Genomic DNA, 18,267 nt, shown 5'->3' on the forward strand with positions numbered 1-18,267 from the left:
ATTATTGCAGAACAAGGAATTTCTCCTACGACATTTGGTTTCACTGTGGCTTGTTTCCCTGGGGACACAAGCTGCTCTGTACTACTTCCTTTATGGGTCTTCCCCAGTGCAGTGTTATAATTTATAATTAGACAGGAAATGTCCATGTCTATGTCTATTTTCCAATAGGAGTAGGCATCTAAAGCTAATGACCAAAAGGCTCTTAAAACTTGAAGACAACCTACAAGGATGCGGGTTGAGGAGGAAAGAAGGTTAAAGGGCAGGGCAGGGGTCAAGGGCATCTGGTCCATGTGTGGCGTAGAGGGGTGGTATGTCTATGTACACCCAAACCACAGAGTCAACAGCACTGGAAGCATGAAATCCAAACTACAACATCCAAACTTAAGCATGTGCCTGTGAAGGAGGGAGGCTGGATGGTAGGAGGAAGCAGATACTGGTGGCAGCATTGGTTCTAGAACATAAAACCTAAAACTTAACTATGAATAAATTTGTAACTCTCGGTGCCTTAATTTTTTTTTTTTTTCACAAAATGGGGTAGGGGGCCCTGCTCAAATTACTCCTGGCAGTTCAGACTCAGGGATTACTTCTGGGGGTGCTCAGGAACTATACTATATAGGATGAGAGGGATCATCTATCATCCGCCACCAAGTACAAGGCAAGCAGTTTGCCCGCTGTACTATCTGTCCAGCCCCGCCAACAATTAATTTTTAAGACACATAACATTTTTCCTAAAAGCCTGATTTCTTCTCATTTTCTGCTATTCCACAAGTAGCAGAAAATTAAAAACAAAATATAACACTTAACTTGATTTACACTTTTTGTAATATATTTTTCTTATTTTTCTTTTGGTTTCTGGGCCACACCCAGAGATGCTCGGGGTTTACTCTTGGCTCTACACTCAAGAATTACTCTTGCGGGGCTGGAGCGATAGCACAGCAGGTAGGGTGTTTGCCTTGCATGTGGCAGGACCTGGGTTTGATTCCCAGCATCCCATATGGTCCACCAGGCACTGCCAGGAGTAATTTCTGAGTGCATAAGCCAGGAGTAACCCCTGTGCATCACCGGGTGTGACCTAAAAAGCAAAAATTTTTTTAAAAAAATTACTCTTGGTGCTCAGGAGACCACCAAGGATGTCAGGGATCAAACTCAGTCATCACTCCTGGTGGGCCTAAGGGTCATATGGGGTGCTGAGGGTTGAAGCCAGGTTAGCTAGCAAGTCAAGTACCTTATGCACTGCACTATCTATAGTACTGTATTATCTAGTCCAACTACTCTTTTAAAAAGCTAAACTGCAAATGCATATTCGGGAGACAGAAAAGAAATTGAAGTGTATTTCATGGCCTTCAAACCTTCTATATCCTTCTATATCCTTCTTCAGTCAATAGCCCTCTTATCTCACAACCAGCCCCTACACCCACAGGGTTTCTTAGTACTCCTAGTACTATAGTACTCTTAGTACTCCTGGATTGCAGTCTTTCAAAAAGAGCAACTCAGAGACCTTATTTATTGCAAACTAAGAAGTCAGATATTGCAAGTGCACTTGGTACTGCACTATAGACATAAAACTTGGGGAGAATAATGCAATGCATGAGAGAATACACTTAAAGAGGAATTTCTGGCATGAGTAACTAGCTATTAAAAAGCTGAATTTGAGGCCAGACAGTAGTGAGTAAGCCTGTTGCTCTGCTTGAAGCTGACCTGCTTCAATCCTGAGTGCCCCATATAGTTCCTAGCACCCCACCAAGAGTGATGACTGAGTGCAGAAACAGGAGTAATCCCTGAGCACAGCTGGGTTAGGCTCAAAAATAACAAATAACAAAATGACTTAATTGACACAGACCACAACATTAATGTGAACATCTGTGGCACAGGGGAGAGATTTTGTGTATATTGCCTCCCTTGGACATTTACTTTTCTGTAGCTCTCTTAGTAACTGCTATTTCCTTAATAGGACAGGGAAACAGTCTCACCTCTAATATGTAATACACAGTGTGTAGAGTCACCATATACATTCTCATGAAGTACCCTGATACATCAATCTAAAAGTAAATCCCTGAATTCAGGAAATGCCAGCTAGTATTTAATAAATTGTTCAGCATGGCAAAATAAGTCAGATTAGAAACCAACGGTCTGTTTACACTTACTAGAGAAAGGATCACTTTTATAAGATACAATTTACACAGTAAGGTCTCTATTTTCTGGATTCTCCTTTCACAAATAGCCTCAATCTTTTCCATTCCAAAATATGAGATCCACCAAAGAAAATTAATGGTGTCATCCCAAAATATGTATTTATATTTTTGACCCATTGAAATTATACACAAACCCATTTTCATTTTATTATAAATCTAAATGCCAAAACATGTCCAACTTAGGCAAAGAATAATATTAGTAAACTGTGAGACAAACTTTTACAATTAAGTTATAAAGACTAAGAGAAAAAATATCTGCACGTTAATATAAAAATACAAATACAATCATATACTTTCCGTGATTAAAGCTATGTAGTTTTTAACAAACAAACTAAAAATAAATAAATCTATGTGGTTTAAAAAAAAACTGAGAGGTATCAAGAATTTAACTTAGTTCTAGATCATATGCTTCACATTGATGAGGCCCTGCCTGGAATTAATCCCCAACACCAAAAACAAGAGGGGAGAGAGAAGGTGTAAAAAATATACCAAAATGCTAATACTTATTGAGCTAGATGACAGAATTATTAATTCTACCCATATATAGCCTTATAAATTAAATATTCTTAAAATTTATATCCATAATAAATTTTATATTCATAATATAAATATTAATTTAAACTGTGTCATATGGGCTGCTTGCTAATATTCACACTTACTGTAGTACTGCCTAAATAAACTCTTCAAAAGAAATAATAAAATTTCTAATTCTTCTGAGAGTTACATAAGACTCCAATCTCTGAACTTAACAATTTTTTTAAACTTCCACAGCAGAGTTAGTGTACAAAGAGAAATTAGAAGAGGAACTGAAGTTGCTGAGAATACTTTAAGATCCTATGATGTCAAATCTTTAGACTAAATCAAAAAAACAGTACTGAATGTGATGGCAAGAAATCATTTGCACAAAGAGAGCAGCATCAGCCCAAAGCACTAAGCCAAGGTCCTCTCCTTGAAATTCTCTTCAGAATCCTTAGGCCTCTCCAATCAATCCTTGGGAAAATATTCAAAACAGTATTCTTTTATCTGGTGGAAAAGAAAACCTTTCTACAAAAATCCAAGTTGCAGTAAAATGGGTTATGGATTCTTCTCTGATGCCTTAGATCAAATCTGAACTCAAATTCCTTTAGCTAAAATCTGAACTCAAAAATCTATAAAATGGAGCTAATATATTTAGTTAGGATCATGATCAGAATTAAATATCATGACCAAAATTGCTGAAATCATGACAAGCAATTTTATTTTATTATTTTTATCTTCCCTTTTCCCTTAGTGTTTCTTGAAACAGAAAACTCGAAGTCACTGGATATTAGTAATGAAGGTTGGTTCCACAATTACTGGAGAAATGACCCCTAATTCTGCTTTTTTATCATCAAATAGTTTAGGTAATCTTTGAAAACGCTGAAGTTTAAAGAACAATGAAACCAATCTATCTTAACATATATTCTTTTACTTGCTCCATGTCAGACACAGAAAAGAACCTAAAATCTGTGCTATTTAAAAAAAAAAACGTGAGGGCCTGGAGTGATAGCACAGTGGGTAGAGCATTTGCCTTGCACGCGGCCGACCCGGGTTCGATTCCCAGCATCCCATACGGTCCCTTGAGCACCGCGAGGGTTAATTCCTGAGTGCAGAGCCAGGACTGATCCCTGTGCATCACTGGGTGTGACCCCCCCAAAAAAAAATTTAAAAAAAAAACCTTGAAATTAATCTTCAAGACTAGTAAAGAAATATTTTAAATCCTTTGTTGTAGTTTTTTTCTTTTCTTTTTTTCATTTTGTTTGCTTTCTTAGGCCACCATCAGTGGGCTCAGGAGCTACTCCCACCTAGGTGCTCAGGGATCACTCTCAGTGGTGCTCTCAGGACACCATGTGGTGCTGGGAACCGAACCCAGAGCCTCACATATGCAAGGCAAATGCTATACTACTGAACCATATCCTGAACCTTTGAATACTTTATATTTTAGGAGGAGGTTCTGGGTCAAACCTGGTTGTGCTCAGGGCTTACTCTGGTTCTATGCTCAAGTGCCACTTGTAGCAGTGCTCAGGGGAGCATATGTGGTGACAGGGACTGAACCCAGGTTGGTCACATACCGGTGTTGTCTTACCTCCTTGTACTACCAATTTTAAGTTGAAACCCTCTATTTGGAGCCAGAGCAAGAGTAGAGCGGGTATAGCACTTGCCTTGCACGCATCCGACCCAGATTCAGTCCCTGGCACTCCATATAGTCACCCAAGCACTACCAGGAGCAATCCCTGAGCATGGAGCCAGGAGTAAGCCCTGAGCACTGCTGGGAAGGGCCCCAATCCCCAAAATTAAAGTAAATTAAACCCTCTATTTTAAATGTAAAACTCTAATTTTTGTGTGTCATTCTTTTGAGTGCTCATTTCTCATGAGCACAATCTACATCTCTAAAGCTTCACAAATTTCGACACGTACATTAGGGATGGGCTGGAGCGATAGCACAGCGGGTAGGGTGTTTGCCTTTCATGCAGCCGACACAGCTGACCGGAGTTCGATTCCTCCGCCCCTCTCAGCGAGCCCGGCAAGCTACCGAGAGTATCTCGCCCGCACGGCAGAGCTTGGCAAGCTACCCGTGACGTATTCGATATGCCAAACACAGTAACAAGTCTCACAATGTTACTGGGACCACTCAAGCAAATCGATGAACAATTTGAGGGAGGACAGTGACAGTGACAGTAACATTAGGGATAAAACACTAGAATGTGGCTCAGTAAGAAAAGAGTGCTTACCAAATAGTCCCCAATTAACTTAAACTCATTTGAAATTGATGAATCAAGCAAAACTGACAATCTGATTATTGTATGATACTTAGTCAGAATAGCAGGCTTTTATTTACCAAACATGTATGTGTCTTATTCTCGAATCTGTAAATGCCTATTATAGATGACAATTTTTAAGTTTAGTTTCTAATCATATTTTAATTTCTAATTTCAGTATGCAATTCAAAATAACTACAGGAAAAAAAACACTTGAAATTAGTGGGAAATTTTTCACAATTTTTAATGATCAATAGCATTCTTCACATATAAATCAATCCTGAAAACTCTCAAAATTCAGAACACAAAAATTACTTCCGATTTTATATCTCCCAAAAGTGGTTAATTTTCAACACGGCCGCCTCCAAGAGTCAGTGCTGGGAGACAAGGTCCTGGGGCTACTCCCAGCCGCCCCCAGCCAGGCAGTGCAGGTCTAACTATTCAGTGCTTGAGACTACAGCGCCAAGAGATGCTGGATCAACCACAGGACCTCTCACACACCAGCCATGTGCTCTAACATTGAGCAATCTTCCAGCTCCCCAAAAGTAGTTGTTTTAGAGTAAGAATTCTTTTTTTTAAATTTCCCAAAGCAATTATGAACTCAAAGCACTGGTTTTATACACACTGCTTTTCATACTTCCCTCCGGTTTGTTTTCTAGATGAAAGTAGGACATTTTAATATTCCTACTAGAAAATTTTTACTAAGGAGGTTGATTTTTGTTTCAAGTAATTCAGAAAAGGTAAGTCATCAAGACAAATTCCTGAGACAGTCTTCAGTGTTTCAGGAGCCAGGGACTATATAAGTCTGGTTAGCACATCATAGTGAAGGTGAACTAATTATCCTATTCATGCAGATGCCCTCAATTTCCTTTAGCACATCGCCTACAAACATTCCATTGCTAACAAAACTTGCCTCTTTGTTGAGGTCATATCATTTCCCACACAATCATAGCCTAGTATCTCCCTTCTTAGGAGTAGTTCAAACGTATTTCCTTAGCATCTTTGGTTTTAAGGGCAAGTGTGTAGATGCTATTAATAATAGTAATAACTATTCTCCCACAACTAAGATTGGGGAAAATTTTTTATTAGTAGACATAAATATAACCTGCATTTTCTAAGTGCCTTAACATGTCCTTACAGAAAAATCAGCACTTTTTAAAATTTTTGTATACCCATCCATCTCTGCATGGAACCTCATCTACTTGGTGTCATGTAGATAAGATGGGGGTCACTAGATGTGATTCCTCCAGTCCCATCCAGGACAGCCTAGTTATTCAAGGGACACACAAAGGACAGGAACATATCCAGCTGGTTCTTCACAATAATTTCATCTGGATGTAGCTTGTGTGGTAGATAATGGGCTAGGGTCATCTCCCAGGCATCGACAAGATATACTCCAACCCCTGAGAACATCTTCCGAAGGATCGTGTCCAGCTGCAAGTTGTACCAGTCGCTGTTGAAAAGGCTCACCTCAGGCCCCAGCTCTTGGGCGTTGGCTGTACGAATGACAACCACAGTCTTAGGACTTCGATCTAAAAGTTGAACCACTGCCCGTCGGATGTTCCTGAGACGTCGAATGTACACTTCCCAGGGGAAGGTGCTGAAATGAGACCATACAGCTATGGCAACCACCGTGTTCTTCCCTCCCACGATGCCATTCAGTTCATTTGCCACATAGCGGAGCTCGCTGCTAAAAACGGTTGTGAAGCGGATGGGTGGTCCGTGGCAGCGGTATTTGAGCAGGATATTATGCTTCTGGTCCACCGCAAGGAAGGGACCCACGTTCTTGGGGCTACCCAAATTAAACTCCACTAAATCTGAAACAGGGAAAACTCAAATTCATAAGAGTGTTTAAACCAAGCACAGGTATTTTGGTTAGTTACTTCGTGATTGCAAAGAATGACTTGTTCAGGCTTTTTCAGTTTTGGTGCCATACTCAGAGATGCTAAGGGGCTATTTCTAATTCTGGGCTTAGAGGACCATGCAGTGCCTGAGATCAAATCAAGAGCTTCCACAAGCAAAGCATGCGCTTCTAGCCCTTTGAGCCAGCCCCAAAGAATGGTTTTGAAAATAAAGCCTAGGGGCTAGGAATGTGACTCCGAGAAAGAGAGAGAGCATTTCAGACACGAGTTTCTGGGTTTGATTCCTAGCACCACTAAATAAACCAAGTACAACAACAAGGTATGATACAAAATAAAAGGCCTATCTATCCCAATATACTTTGGTCCCTTATGTACCAATGGCTCTTTATTTTAACGTTATTTAAGTCACTGAATAGGCATGACTTTTTAAGTAATTACACAAGCGATACACTATACCTATGTCTAGATCTTAAAAGCAAAGATACCTGTTAACTAGTAAGCCAAGAAATCTTTCGATTTATACTGATCATTGGCATCTACTTTTATTTATACTGATTACTTAAATCTTAAAATCCACTTGGCATTTATACCCTACTGTTCTTACAGATTAATGATTTCTTCCAGACAGGGATTTAACCTCTGTTTTTATGGTTTTTTTTTTTGGGGGGGGGGAAGTTTCTCAAACAGAGAGCAAAGGGCCTTGGGGTGGTTCCCAGGAATACTTATGGAGGTCTACTTTTCTCAACAGTGCTGCTGACCCCCAAGACACTCTGCAGTGCTAGAAAGACCGGGTGATGCTTGAAAGCTAACTCAGAAGACTCTGAAAGCCAGCCATGTGCTCCGGCCCTTGAAGCCATCTACCTGGCTGCTACTGTGCACAAATTTTGTTTTATTAACATATATTAGGGGCTGGAGTGATAGCACAGCACATAGGGCGTTAGCCTTGCACGCGGCCAACCCGGGTTCGATTCCCAGCATCCCATATGGTCCCCTGAGCACTGCCAGGAGTAATTCTTGAGTGCAGAGCCAGGAGTAACCCCTGTGCAATGCCGGGTGTGACCCCAAAATAAAACAATAATAATAATGATAATACATATATTAAAAAAATCTAAGTATTTCTTTGCAATAAGCGAAATAGGGGATCCACCCTATTCCTTTTGACTTTTTTTTTTTTTTGGCTTTTTGGGTCACACTCAGCAATGCTCAGAGGTTACTCCTGGCTCCGCATTCAGAAATAACTCCTGGAGGTGCTCGGGGACCATCTGGGATGCATGGGATGGAACCCAAGTCACTATGTGCAAGGTAAATGCCCTCCCCACTGTCCTCTCGCTCCATTCCCTCCTTTTGACTATCAATTTCACCTTATAAATAGGTGGCTTAAGGAAGTTCTATGTTGCTCGTAAGCCTAACAAATAAAGCAGGATAAGCTGGATTTTCCTCCAGCCCTTTCATCTAAGCTCCTCTAAGACTTCTGAAAGTCCAGGAACCTATAGTTTTCTTCCTTTTTACTCCCCCAAAGACTGGAGTGATAGCACAGCAGGTAGGGCTGGGGTTTAATTCCTCCGTCCCTCTCGGAGAGCCCGGTAAGCTACTGCGGGTATTCTGCCCACACAGCAGATCCTGGCAAGCTCCCCGTGACATATTCGATATGCCAAAAACAGTAACAAGTCTCACAATGGAGACGTTACTGGTGCCCGTTCGAGCAAATCGATGAACAATGGAGGACAGTGCTACAGCGCTTACTCCCCCAAAGTCTGTGTCCAAACTCTGGTTCATCACACAAAACACAGGAAATAAGGTCTGTCTTTCTATCCCTAGATATCCCTCTAGTGCTTTACAGAGGACAGACTAAGTTTTGGTAACACAATCAACTCTCAGATGGATACATCAGAGCCCTGTTCTCAGGGAGTTTACAGTCGATATGAAAAAAATGACATCAAACTAAACTTGTCCTGTTTTCTTCTTAATGCTTACAGTAAAAGTTCCACTTTACCTTTACTCTGTGCAGTCCCAATAAATCATAAATAAATGAATCTCTTCAAGTTTTTATGTGACATGATCCCATGCAGAATCATGACCCAAAGTTTAAAAAGCTAGGTTCTAGACTTTTGTATGTAGTTCATTACCGTTCAACACTTGGCCCCACTTAAACTGACTACAAGCTTAAGCTACCATTCTCATTTAGCACCATCAGGGCCAAGGCGATAGTACAGTAGGAAGGGCTTTTGCAGACCACCACTAGGAGTAATTCTAGAGTGCAGAGCCAGGACTGACCCCTGAGAATTGTTGAGTGTGGCCAAAAACCCAAATAAATTTTTAAAAAATAATAATAATGGCAGAATTAAAAAAAAAATCAAGCATCATCAAGGGTCAGAGAGACAGTACAGAAGTTAAGGCACTGCCTTGCATGCAGCCAAATTAGCTTCTGTCCCTGCACACAGTTCCCTGAGCACCTCCAGGAATGACCCCTGAGCAAAGAGCCAGCTACAACCCCTAAACAACCAGGTATGGCTCCAAAACCCCCCCAAATTTTTTTCTTTTTGGGTTATACCCGGCGATGCTCAGGAGTTACTCCTGGCTCTGCACTCAGGAATTTCCTCCTGATGGTGCTTGGATGTGGGGGATCGAACCCGGGTCACCCTACCGGCTGTACTATCACTTCAGCCCCAGAAATTTAAAAAATAAATAAATAAACAAGAGTTTATCAGGTGAGAACTCTGTCTGCAATGGGTATGGTATAAAAAATAACCAGGACACTAGATGAGATCATTGCTATCAAAGAAAATATCAACCTACGTCATTAGAATTTTAAATTCTAGCAACTGGGGCTGGAGTGCTAGTACAGCGGGTAGAACATCTGCCTTGCACGTGGTTCACCCGGGTTTGATTCATGGCAACACATATAGTTCCCCAAACCCCACCAGGAATGATTCCTGAGCACAGAGCCAGGAGTAAGCCCTGAGCACTGCCAGGTGTGACCCCAAAACAATAACAATAAAGAATCAAGCAGCTGCTAGGACTTTAACTCAGTGGGAGTTCTTGGTTTCAACCCTCATAACTCAAATAAAGAAGAACCACGCAACTCTATTAACTCCTGGAGGAGGGTCCAGAGAGACAGTGTAAAGGTAAAGGGACGCGTCAGGCCCTAGCACTGAACTGCCAGTCTGGTTGGCCAAAAATCTCTAAGAGTTGACCTAGGAGCCCACTGAGCACTGACTGGAAGTCCTAAAATTAAATACAGGAATAAATAAACTCCTGAAGGGCCCTGCTTGGTAATAACAAACAATGCCTGGCATGATGACAAACAATTTATTTCCTTTATGTAGCTTTATGAGCTAGAACTCAGCTAAGCCTAAGTGGGGTTTTTTTTTTTTTGGCTTTCTTTTTTTTTTTGCTTTTTGGGTCACACCCAGCGATGCACAGGGGTTACTCCTGGCTCTGCACTCAGGAGTTACTCCTGGCGGTGCTCAGGGGACTATATGGGATGCTGGAAATCGAACCCGGGTCGGCCGCGTGCAAGGCAAACTCCCTACCCACTGTGCTATCTCTCCAGTCCCAGCCTAAGTTTATTTTCAATTTAAAAAAAAAAGCAGAAAACAAAGTGGAGTTAATTTTTTCCCTGGGGGGGGTCTTATCAATATTTCCTTTCCTTCTAAAAATTAAATTTGAAACAAAGTTAAGGTAATAAAACAGAAAAAATAAAAACATCGCAAACAATTTATGTTAAACACAGTCATCAAAAATAATTCTCGGGGTTCTCTAACTTGCAAACAGTGCCTTTATTTCTGCTCCATGTTTGATTAGGGGTGGTCCTCCAAAAGGTAGGACTTTACTCAGAGTCTGGACAGCAGTCTCAAATTCAAAAAGCCAGGGGACTGGAGTGACAGTACAGCGGGTAGGGCATATTCCTTGCAAGCAGTTTGATTTCCAGCATCCCATATGGTTCCCTGAGCACCGCCAGGAATAATTCCTGAGTGCAGAGCCAAGAGTAACCTCTGTGCATCGCCGGGTGTGACCCAGAAAGTAAAAATAAATAAATAAATAAATAAATAATAAATTCAAGGGGCCAGGAAGGTAAATGTCCTGGAACTCATCCAGACACCCTCAATGGAAGCCAGCTCCATCTCAGCCACATCAGTGAAAGGTACACTGCATGCCACAGGGATGGCTTTGCAGTATGGATACATTAAAATGGACCATTCATCAGGTCCGCTGCTTCCCTCTAGATAAATTTATTGTCAACTCTGGGTTGGTGCAAACAACGAAACGTGCATGTGCATTTTACAGGCAGAATATCAGAAATGAAATACACTTCTGAGGCAATATGATATAGCTTCCTCCTCTCACACATGGAGAAGTGAAGTGCTAAGATTTTTAGTGACCAGTCAATCAGTGTCATGAACTTCTCAAAGAACCCAGCTGTATCCCTCACAGCCCATCACTGGCCCTAACTATCACACATTCTCCAAGTTGAAGATACCTCTTAGGTACTACAGAGAAATAGTTGCTTCCTCACCAGATGTTTTTCTTCAGACACCAAGTGAGTTTGCTAATCTCAAAGTTGATTTCACATATGTGAGCAACAGTCATGAACAGAAAAGCCAAGTACCAACCTGGAACAAATGTGGTAAGGTATTCAAACCACTGCCTGATTGTTGAGTCACCAAATAAATACACCACTTTTCTCTGTAAGCATTCTGTAATGTTGTCAGGATCATTAAATTGGCGAATCTTAAATCTCCTGGGCCTCCACTGATCTTTGTAGTAATATCCAGAAGGAAAACTTCCTGAGCCTTGAGATAGTTCTAGGTTGTTAGTTTCTGTAAAGAAAAGGGGAAAACAAGATACTCTGAAATTCTCCTACAATAAACCATTCCTGAAAAATGTTACGAGAAATATAATTAGGCCCCTATTATTTTTTAGCCTGTCAGCACATGGGTTACACTTCCTGCCATCAAATCTCAAAGAAATCCCAGACTTTCCCCTTCTACAAAGGTTCTCCTTTGCACAAAAAGGAGAAGATCTGAAACCCATGAAAAGCCAGGAGGGGAAAAGAGGACTTTGAGAGTTTCCTCTAATTATGTGTATTTTTAATCAAAGCCAAAAACAAATGCAGGCAGAAGACATGTGCAAACATAAGCACAGTTCCAGAACAGGAGAACAGATTCTCCTCCAAATACAGTGACACAAGAAACAATCGAAATTCATGTTTTACATATAAAGAATTATATTCGTCTACTATTTATTTATTTATTTATTTATTTCTTGCCTTTTGGGTCATACCTGGAGATGCACAGGGGTTACTCCTGGCTCTGCACTCAGGATTTAGCCCTGGCGGTGCTCAGGGGACCATATGGGATGCTGGGAATCGAACCCGGGTTGGCCACATGCAAGACAAACGCCCTACCCGCTGTACTATTGCTCAGGGCCCCTAGTCTACTATTTCTCAGGGAGGTTTTAACCTGTGGGTCCTACCATTAGATATTATTTAAAGGGAAAAAAAAAAAACACTTAATTCAGGCAGCAAACCAACGACTTGCAATCTTAAAAAGTATTTCCCACAATACAGGTCAGAAGGTCTTTAAGTCTAACAAACAATATTAAAATGCATCAGCAATGTGATCTCACAGCTGTAGCCTAGTTACACATGATAACACAAGCACCTGGATACCTTTCAGAGGCAAGTCAAAATCTTTTGCCCTAACAGCTCCCCTGGAAAAATGTGGCAACAATGTGCTTTCCATGCTTAGCAACAGAGATGGTTACTCTGCCTTGGAAGCCTACCAGACATTTATCTGAGCAACTAGATGTTTGCTCTCATACATCTAGTTGCTCATGATAGCACGGCAAGGTAGGTCCTGCTCCGATCCCTGTCCCTTATAAAGATTTGATCAAGGTCCCAGAGTTAGTAAGTTGCAAAACTGGGCCCTGATCCAGGCAGGTGAGCTCACTTGCTCTTCACAGACTCTTCACCAGGCTTTTACCTTGCTTTTGTCTCTCAAAAGCAGATGTTTATCAATGTCAGCCATTATCTTGTTTTTCCTCTTTCCTGCAGACACATTCTTCTTCGATTCTAACATTCATTCCAATCTCTAACCTTATTTTCAAAAAGGAGGTGGGGCACAAGTTCTTTTATATCAATTTCCAAAATTTTATGACCATGATCATAATCCATAATTCTATAGCCTGACCTAATAAACCACTGTTGAAATTCAAATACTGTGAGGCCACAAACTTAAATTTACATGGAACCCCCCTCACCCCTGAGTCTATTTTACATTTACTTTCCTTACATCACTTACATTATTCAATGTTATCTTGTTCAATTCCCTTTTTTTTGTGGAGGGTGGGTGAACTGTGTGGTGTGAACTGGGCCACACCAGTGTTGCTTAGGACTTTCTCCTCGCTCTGTGCTCAGGGGTCCCTAGAGGGAGGGTGGTGAGAATCTACCCAAGGTCAGTCATATGTAAGGCAAATGCTATAAGTCCTACTTCTCTATATTTTAAAAACGCCCCACATTTGGGTAATAATGTATAACTGATGTTTTTTCTTAGGTATCTGCTAATTCTTTTTAGGATCAGAGTTCAGACTGAAAAGCAAAAAAAGCATTTTTTTTAAAAGCTTTATTAGGCAATGTGATTATCAAAACAGAGGTAAAGCCAGGGCAGGATACTATTTATTTGGCTTATTTGAAAACAAATGCCCAACATGTTACAACACCTGGCTCAGAGTTTCCCCCGTTTTATCAGTTCATCAAGCTTGCACGGGCCAGAAAGTACCAGCGCAGGTACATAGGTCCTGAAAAACGCATTTGTTGGCTGGGCAGAGAAGTGGCTCATTGTCAGAACATAGGCCTCCCGTGTGAGTGAAATTCCTGGAACCAACAAAAGCCAGAGCGTTTACTGGAATGGGAATCCAAAATTGATTTTGAAGTTACATTTCTTTTTCCCATGGTTAATTCAGTAGATGCAACTATTCTGTGTCAAATACATGTCATAAAGAAAACTGTATATCGCAGAGAAAACAATTACCATTTTCATTCAGATGTTAATTATATTTACTACCAGAGTTAAGTCAAGCAAAGCAAATCAATTACTAAACCTGACATTATTTTTTTTAACACGCAACACTAGATAACAAAATTTATTTTTATATGTGAAATGTGTGAGCCTACATTGCCCTCTGATGGTCAGCTGGGACAAAAATATTTGCTGACTATTTTAATATTTTAATCTGCTTCTAAGTAATCCTAAATTCCTTTAAAGCCAGCATTTTGAGGGGCTGAAGCAATAGCACAGCAGGTAGGGCATTTGCGGTGCATGTGTTCAACTCGGGATTGATTCCCAGCATCCCATATGGTCCCCTGAGCACCACCAGGAGTGATTCCTGAGTGCAGAGCCAGGAGTAACCCCTGTGCTTCGCCGGGTGTGACCCAAAAAGGAAAAAAAAAAAAAAGTCAGCATTTTGAGACTGCTTAGGGAGCTGACCACATATTTTGCCTGCCAGCGCCCTGGGGTTCTATCCTCAAAGCTGCATAAGTCACATGACATCAGGAGTCACTCCACCTCAACAGACCAACAAGGAAAATTAAGTCAGCGGTGCTGGGAACTTACTGCATTTCCATGCAAGATAACTGAGATATGAAAGTCTCTTACACTGATACTGTAGCATTGTAGCACTGTCATCCCGTTGTTCATCAATCTACCACCCCTAATATATACTTAGAATAAATATAATGAAGGAAAAAATGAATTATCACTCAACTGTATAGGTATCAATATTGATGGGAAAGAAAAAGGTTTACACAGAAGTAGTTATAAAAGGCAGATATAAAAATCTTCATGCTAAATCAGAAGGTTAGGTTAGAACTTTTCAAAAGTAAGGTTAGGACTTTTCAAAAATCTTGGCTTCTCTGAAAGGCCCAAAGGACAACATGCTATGTCACTCATTAACCATAAGGAAGGTTACTTTGGGCCACAAATGGGACCAAATGAGAAGAAAAGAGCAAAGAAATTAATTTCCCTCGACAACCTAAAAAAAACTGGGCAAGAGGGATGTAGAATGAGTTAGGGAGGGAATTATATGTACTTATGAATTTAAGTCCTCTACTTTTATGATAAAGAATTGCAAGTAGAATTAAAAACTAAATAAATAAAAGACAGAGCCAGAGCGATAGTATAATGGGCAGGGCACTTGCTTGCAGGCAGCCGACCTGGGTTCGATCCCTCGCATTCCATTTGGTCCCCCAAGCACCACCAGGAGTAATTCCTAAGTTCAGAGCCAGGAGTAACCCCTAAGCATCACTGGGCGTGGCCCAAAAACAAATCAAGGAAAATAAAAATAAAAGAAATAAAAGAGTACCTGGTTCATAAGAAGAAAACAAAAGTGGAGTTCATGCTCAATTCAATCAGCTTAGTCAATGGCTGAATAAATGGAGGAGAAGGAAGAGGAGGAGGAGAAAAAGGAGAAGGAGAAAAAGGAAAAGGAGAAGGAAAAGGAAAAGGAGAAGAAAAGACAAAACAAAAAAGAAATGGAGTAAATTCCCTATTCGATTAGCAAAAGAATGCTGGGGCGCCATCTAGCGGGAGAACAAGGAATGATACATAATCCATGTCAACTGAGGCCAACTTGTCAAGTGCTGGGAATACAACACAGTAACCAAAGTGACTTGAGTTTGAATGTTGCCTTGAATTTGCCCTCATAAAACCATGAAAAGCTGATTGTTTTCTTCATAATTTCATCCCATACACATAAATAATTTAATAGAGCACGGAAATATCTGTAGATACAGAGAATGTTGAAAACTAAATGGTGAGAGCGGAACAAAACAAGTCGGTAACTTGACAAAATGTATCAGGAGGAGCGATGCAGAGAGCACTGTTTTGCGAAGAGTGAACCTCATTACTGAGACAGCTTTGAGAGTAGACTTCCTTCCCCCAAATATCAGTAAGCTACATTATGTAAGCTACATGTCCTTTGATTTTCTAAGTTAACTAAATAAAATGTATTCAGTATCAAAGTATATTTGTCGGGGCCAGAATGACAGGACAGCAGGTAGGGTGCTTGCCTTGCATGCGGCTGACCTGGGTTCGAGTCCTGACATCCCATATCATATGGTCCCTCAAGCACCGCCAGGAGTAATTCCTGAGTGCAAAGCCAGGAGTAATCCCTGAGCATCGCTACGTAGGACCCAAAAAGCAAAAAAAAAAAAAAATTATATTTCTCACAAGTGGAAAATAATTGTCTTGAAATAGCTTTAAATAGGGGGTCAGAAAGATAGTACAGCGGGTTATGGTGCTTGCCTTGCACACATGAGAGCTGGGTTCAATCTCCTTCACCTCGTAGGGACCCCCAAACTTCAAAAGTGGTGATCCCTGAGTGCAGAGCCAGGAGTAGGCCCTGAAGACTGCTGGGGGTGCCCCCCGAAAAACAAATACGTAAAAATCAAAGAAAAAAGTAAATAGCTGCGATTACGACCGCATCTCTCCTTTTCAATTCTTTCATTTTCTAGAAGGAAACACCAGATCTCATCTACAAAGGACCAATTTAATCTTCACTGTACAGCCTGAAACAATAATGGTCCTCTGAATGCATTGGGATATAGCTGGATACTTGAGAACAGATAAATCCCACTACTACAGACCAACCAAACACACAGAGGCAGAAACACCAAACAGGGAAAAGAGTAACAGAAAAAGGGTAAATAACTTGATTAATGTCTGACCCCTACCTCTAAGACCTCAGCTATGGCTTAGATTCCCATCTGAACTTTTTGGGGGGCGTGGGAGGTCTCCCAAGCAGTATCCATGGCTCTGGGGCATTGGGGGGGAGGGAGAGGCATCCTGGTCATACTGAGTCACCTAATGCTCAATCTAGCAATGTCCTGTGTCACCAGAGCCGCCATGGCAGCACTCAATGGAACAGAAGGTGCGGGGGGCTCAAAGCCAGGGTCATGCACAGGCAATGCGGACCCCTGCTGACCTGAGTTCTGGTTACAGCCAGAGACTTCTGTCATATTAAATACCTTTATCTTCAGCAGGTGCTGAATTCAACGCCTCTATTTAGCAGCAGGTGTTAGAGGAGGCTATAAATATAATGGGCACGAGCTAAGGAGAGAGTTCAAAAGCTTGGGACACATGCACCACATGAGGGAGGCCAGTGTTCAATCCCCAGCACTAAATGCTCCTACTGAGGGTGCATGGTCTCCTGAGGACCACTAAGTATGACGCCAAAGGAAAAAAAAAGACAAAAACAAACTGACAACTGAATAAATGAATCTCTGAACCTTGGATCATCAAAAGAGGTAAATTACTAGTCCTTTCAGAGAGTTGTTGTGGACCCAAGTGACAGCACAGCAGGTAGGGCGTTTGCCTTGCACACAGCCAACCCAGGTTCAATCGCCAGCATCCTATATGGTCCCCTGAGCACCACCAGGAGTGATTCCTGAGTGCAGAGCCAGTAACCTCTGAGGAACTCCAGGTGTGACCCAAAATGCAAAAAAAAAAAAGTTGTTGTGAAGATTCACGTATGAGTGTGAAACCACTTTTTTTTTTTTTTGGCTTTTTGGGTCACACCCAGTGATGCACAAGGGTTATTCCTGGCTTTGCACTCAAGAATTGCTCCTGGCAGTGCTTGAGATGCTGGGAATTGAACCCAGGTCTGCCGCGTGCAAGGCAAACACCCTACCTGCTGTGCTATAGCTCCAACCACTGAAACCACTTTTTAATAGTAAAGGGCTATACTGAAAATAAAACCCAGCTCCCGGAAGAGAACAGTGCAGAGTCTCCTGCCCACGCGCCTGGCCGTCCTCACCGGGGCCCCTTGGAGAGGAGCGGGTTGAGTTTCCCTCCCCGCCCCAACCAGGGCTCCAACAGCTGAAGACCTCCAGAACCAGCCACCACCATGCTGAGACCACTCCACACGCATGAAGGTACAGGCAGAGGAACAAAGGCATGTGGGTCCCGGGGCTGAGATCTCCAAGCCTGCTCGGATCGGGGCTGAGCATCCTCCACCCAGATCCTCCAAATTCCATTAGGCAGGGGTCACACCCACCAACTGGCCCCCTGGTGCCATGTAATCCCAACAACGGCCAAGACTCAGAGACTATAAAACCCAGCTCCTGGAAGCGCGCTGCCAAAATTGTGGCCGCGTGACATCTTATTATCTCATCCCTACTTTGGACAAACTGGCAGGCTACCGAATGTAACCTGCCTACACGGCAGAGTCTGGCAAACTCCCCGTGGCGTACCGAATATGCCAAATACCAGTAACAATGATGGGTCTCATTCTCCTAACCCTGAAAGAACCTTGAATACAGCACTTTATAAAAATCTCTGGGCTATAACGAAGGAGACGTTACTGGGGCCTGCTTGAGGCAATCGACAAACAACAGGATGGTCGTGATCGTGATCGTGATACTGAAAATATCCTATCGCT

At 41.8% G+C, this 18,267-nt stretch overlaps 1 protein-coding gene across 2 annotated transcripts in view; it reads right to left on the minus strand.

Moving 5' to 3' along the window:
- Positions 1-5,195: 5,195 nt before the first annotated feature.
- NXPE3 (neurexophilin and PC-esterase domain family member 3) overlaps positions 5,196-18,267 on the minus strand; it is a 41,183-nt gene continuing 28,111 nt past the window's right edge. For both annotated transcript variants that reach the window (XM_056109235.1, XM_056109236.1), the window contains 2 exons: positions 11,445-11,651; positions 5,196-6,786 (listed from right to left, as the gene is read on the minus strand). In XM_056109235.1, the coding sequence (XP_055965210.1) occupies positions 6,236-6,786; positions 11,445-11,651 (758 nt within the window). In that variant the 3' untranslated portion in view covers positions 5,196-6,235. The remainder of the gene's footprint in view (positions 6,787-11,444; positions 11,652-18,267) is intronic.

This window comes from Sorex fumeus, unplaced genomic scaffold (assembly GCF_029834395.1).
Source record: "Sorex fumeus unplaced genomic scaffold, SorFum_2.1 ptg000265l, whole genome shotgun sequence".
NCBI lineage: Eukaryota > Metazoa > Chordata > Mammalia > Eulipotyphla > Soricidae > Sorex > Sorex fumeus.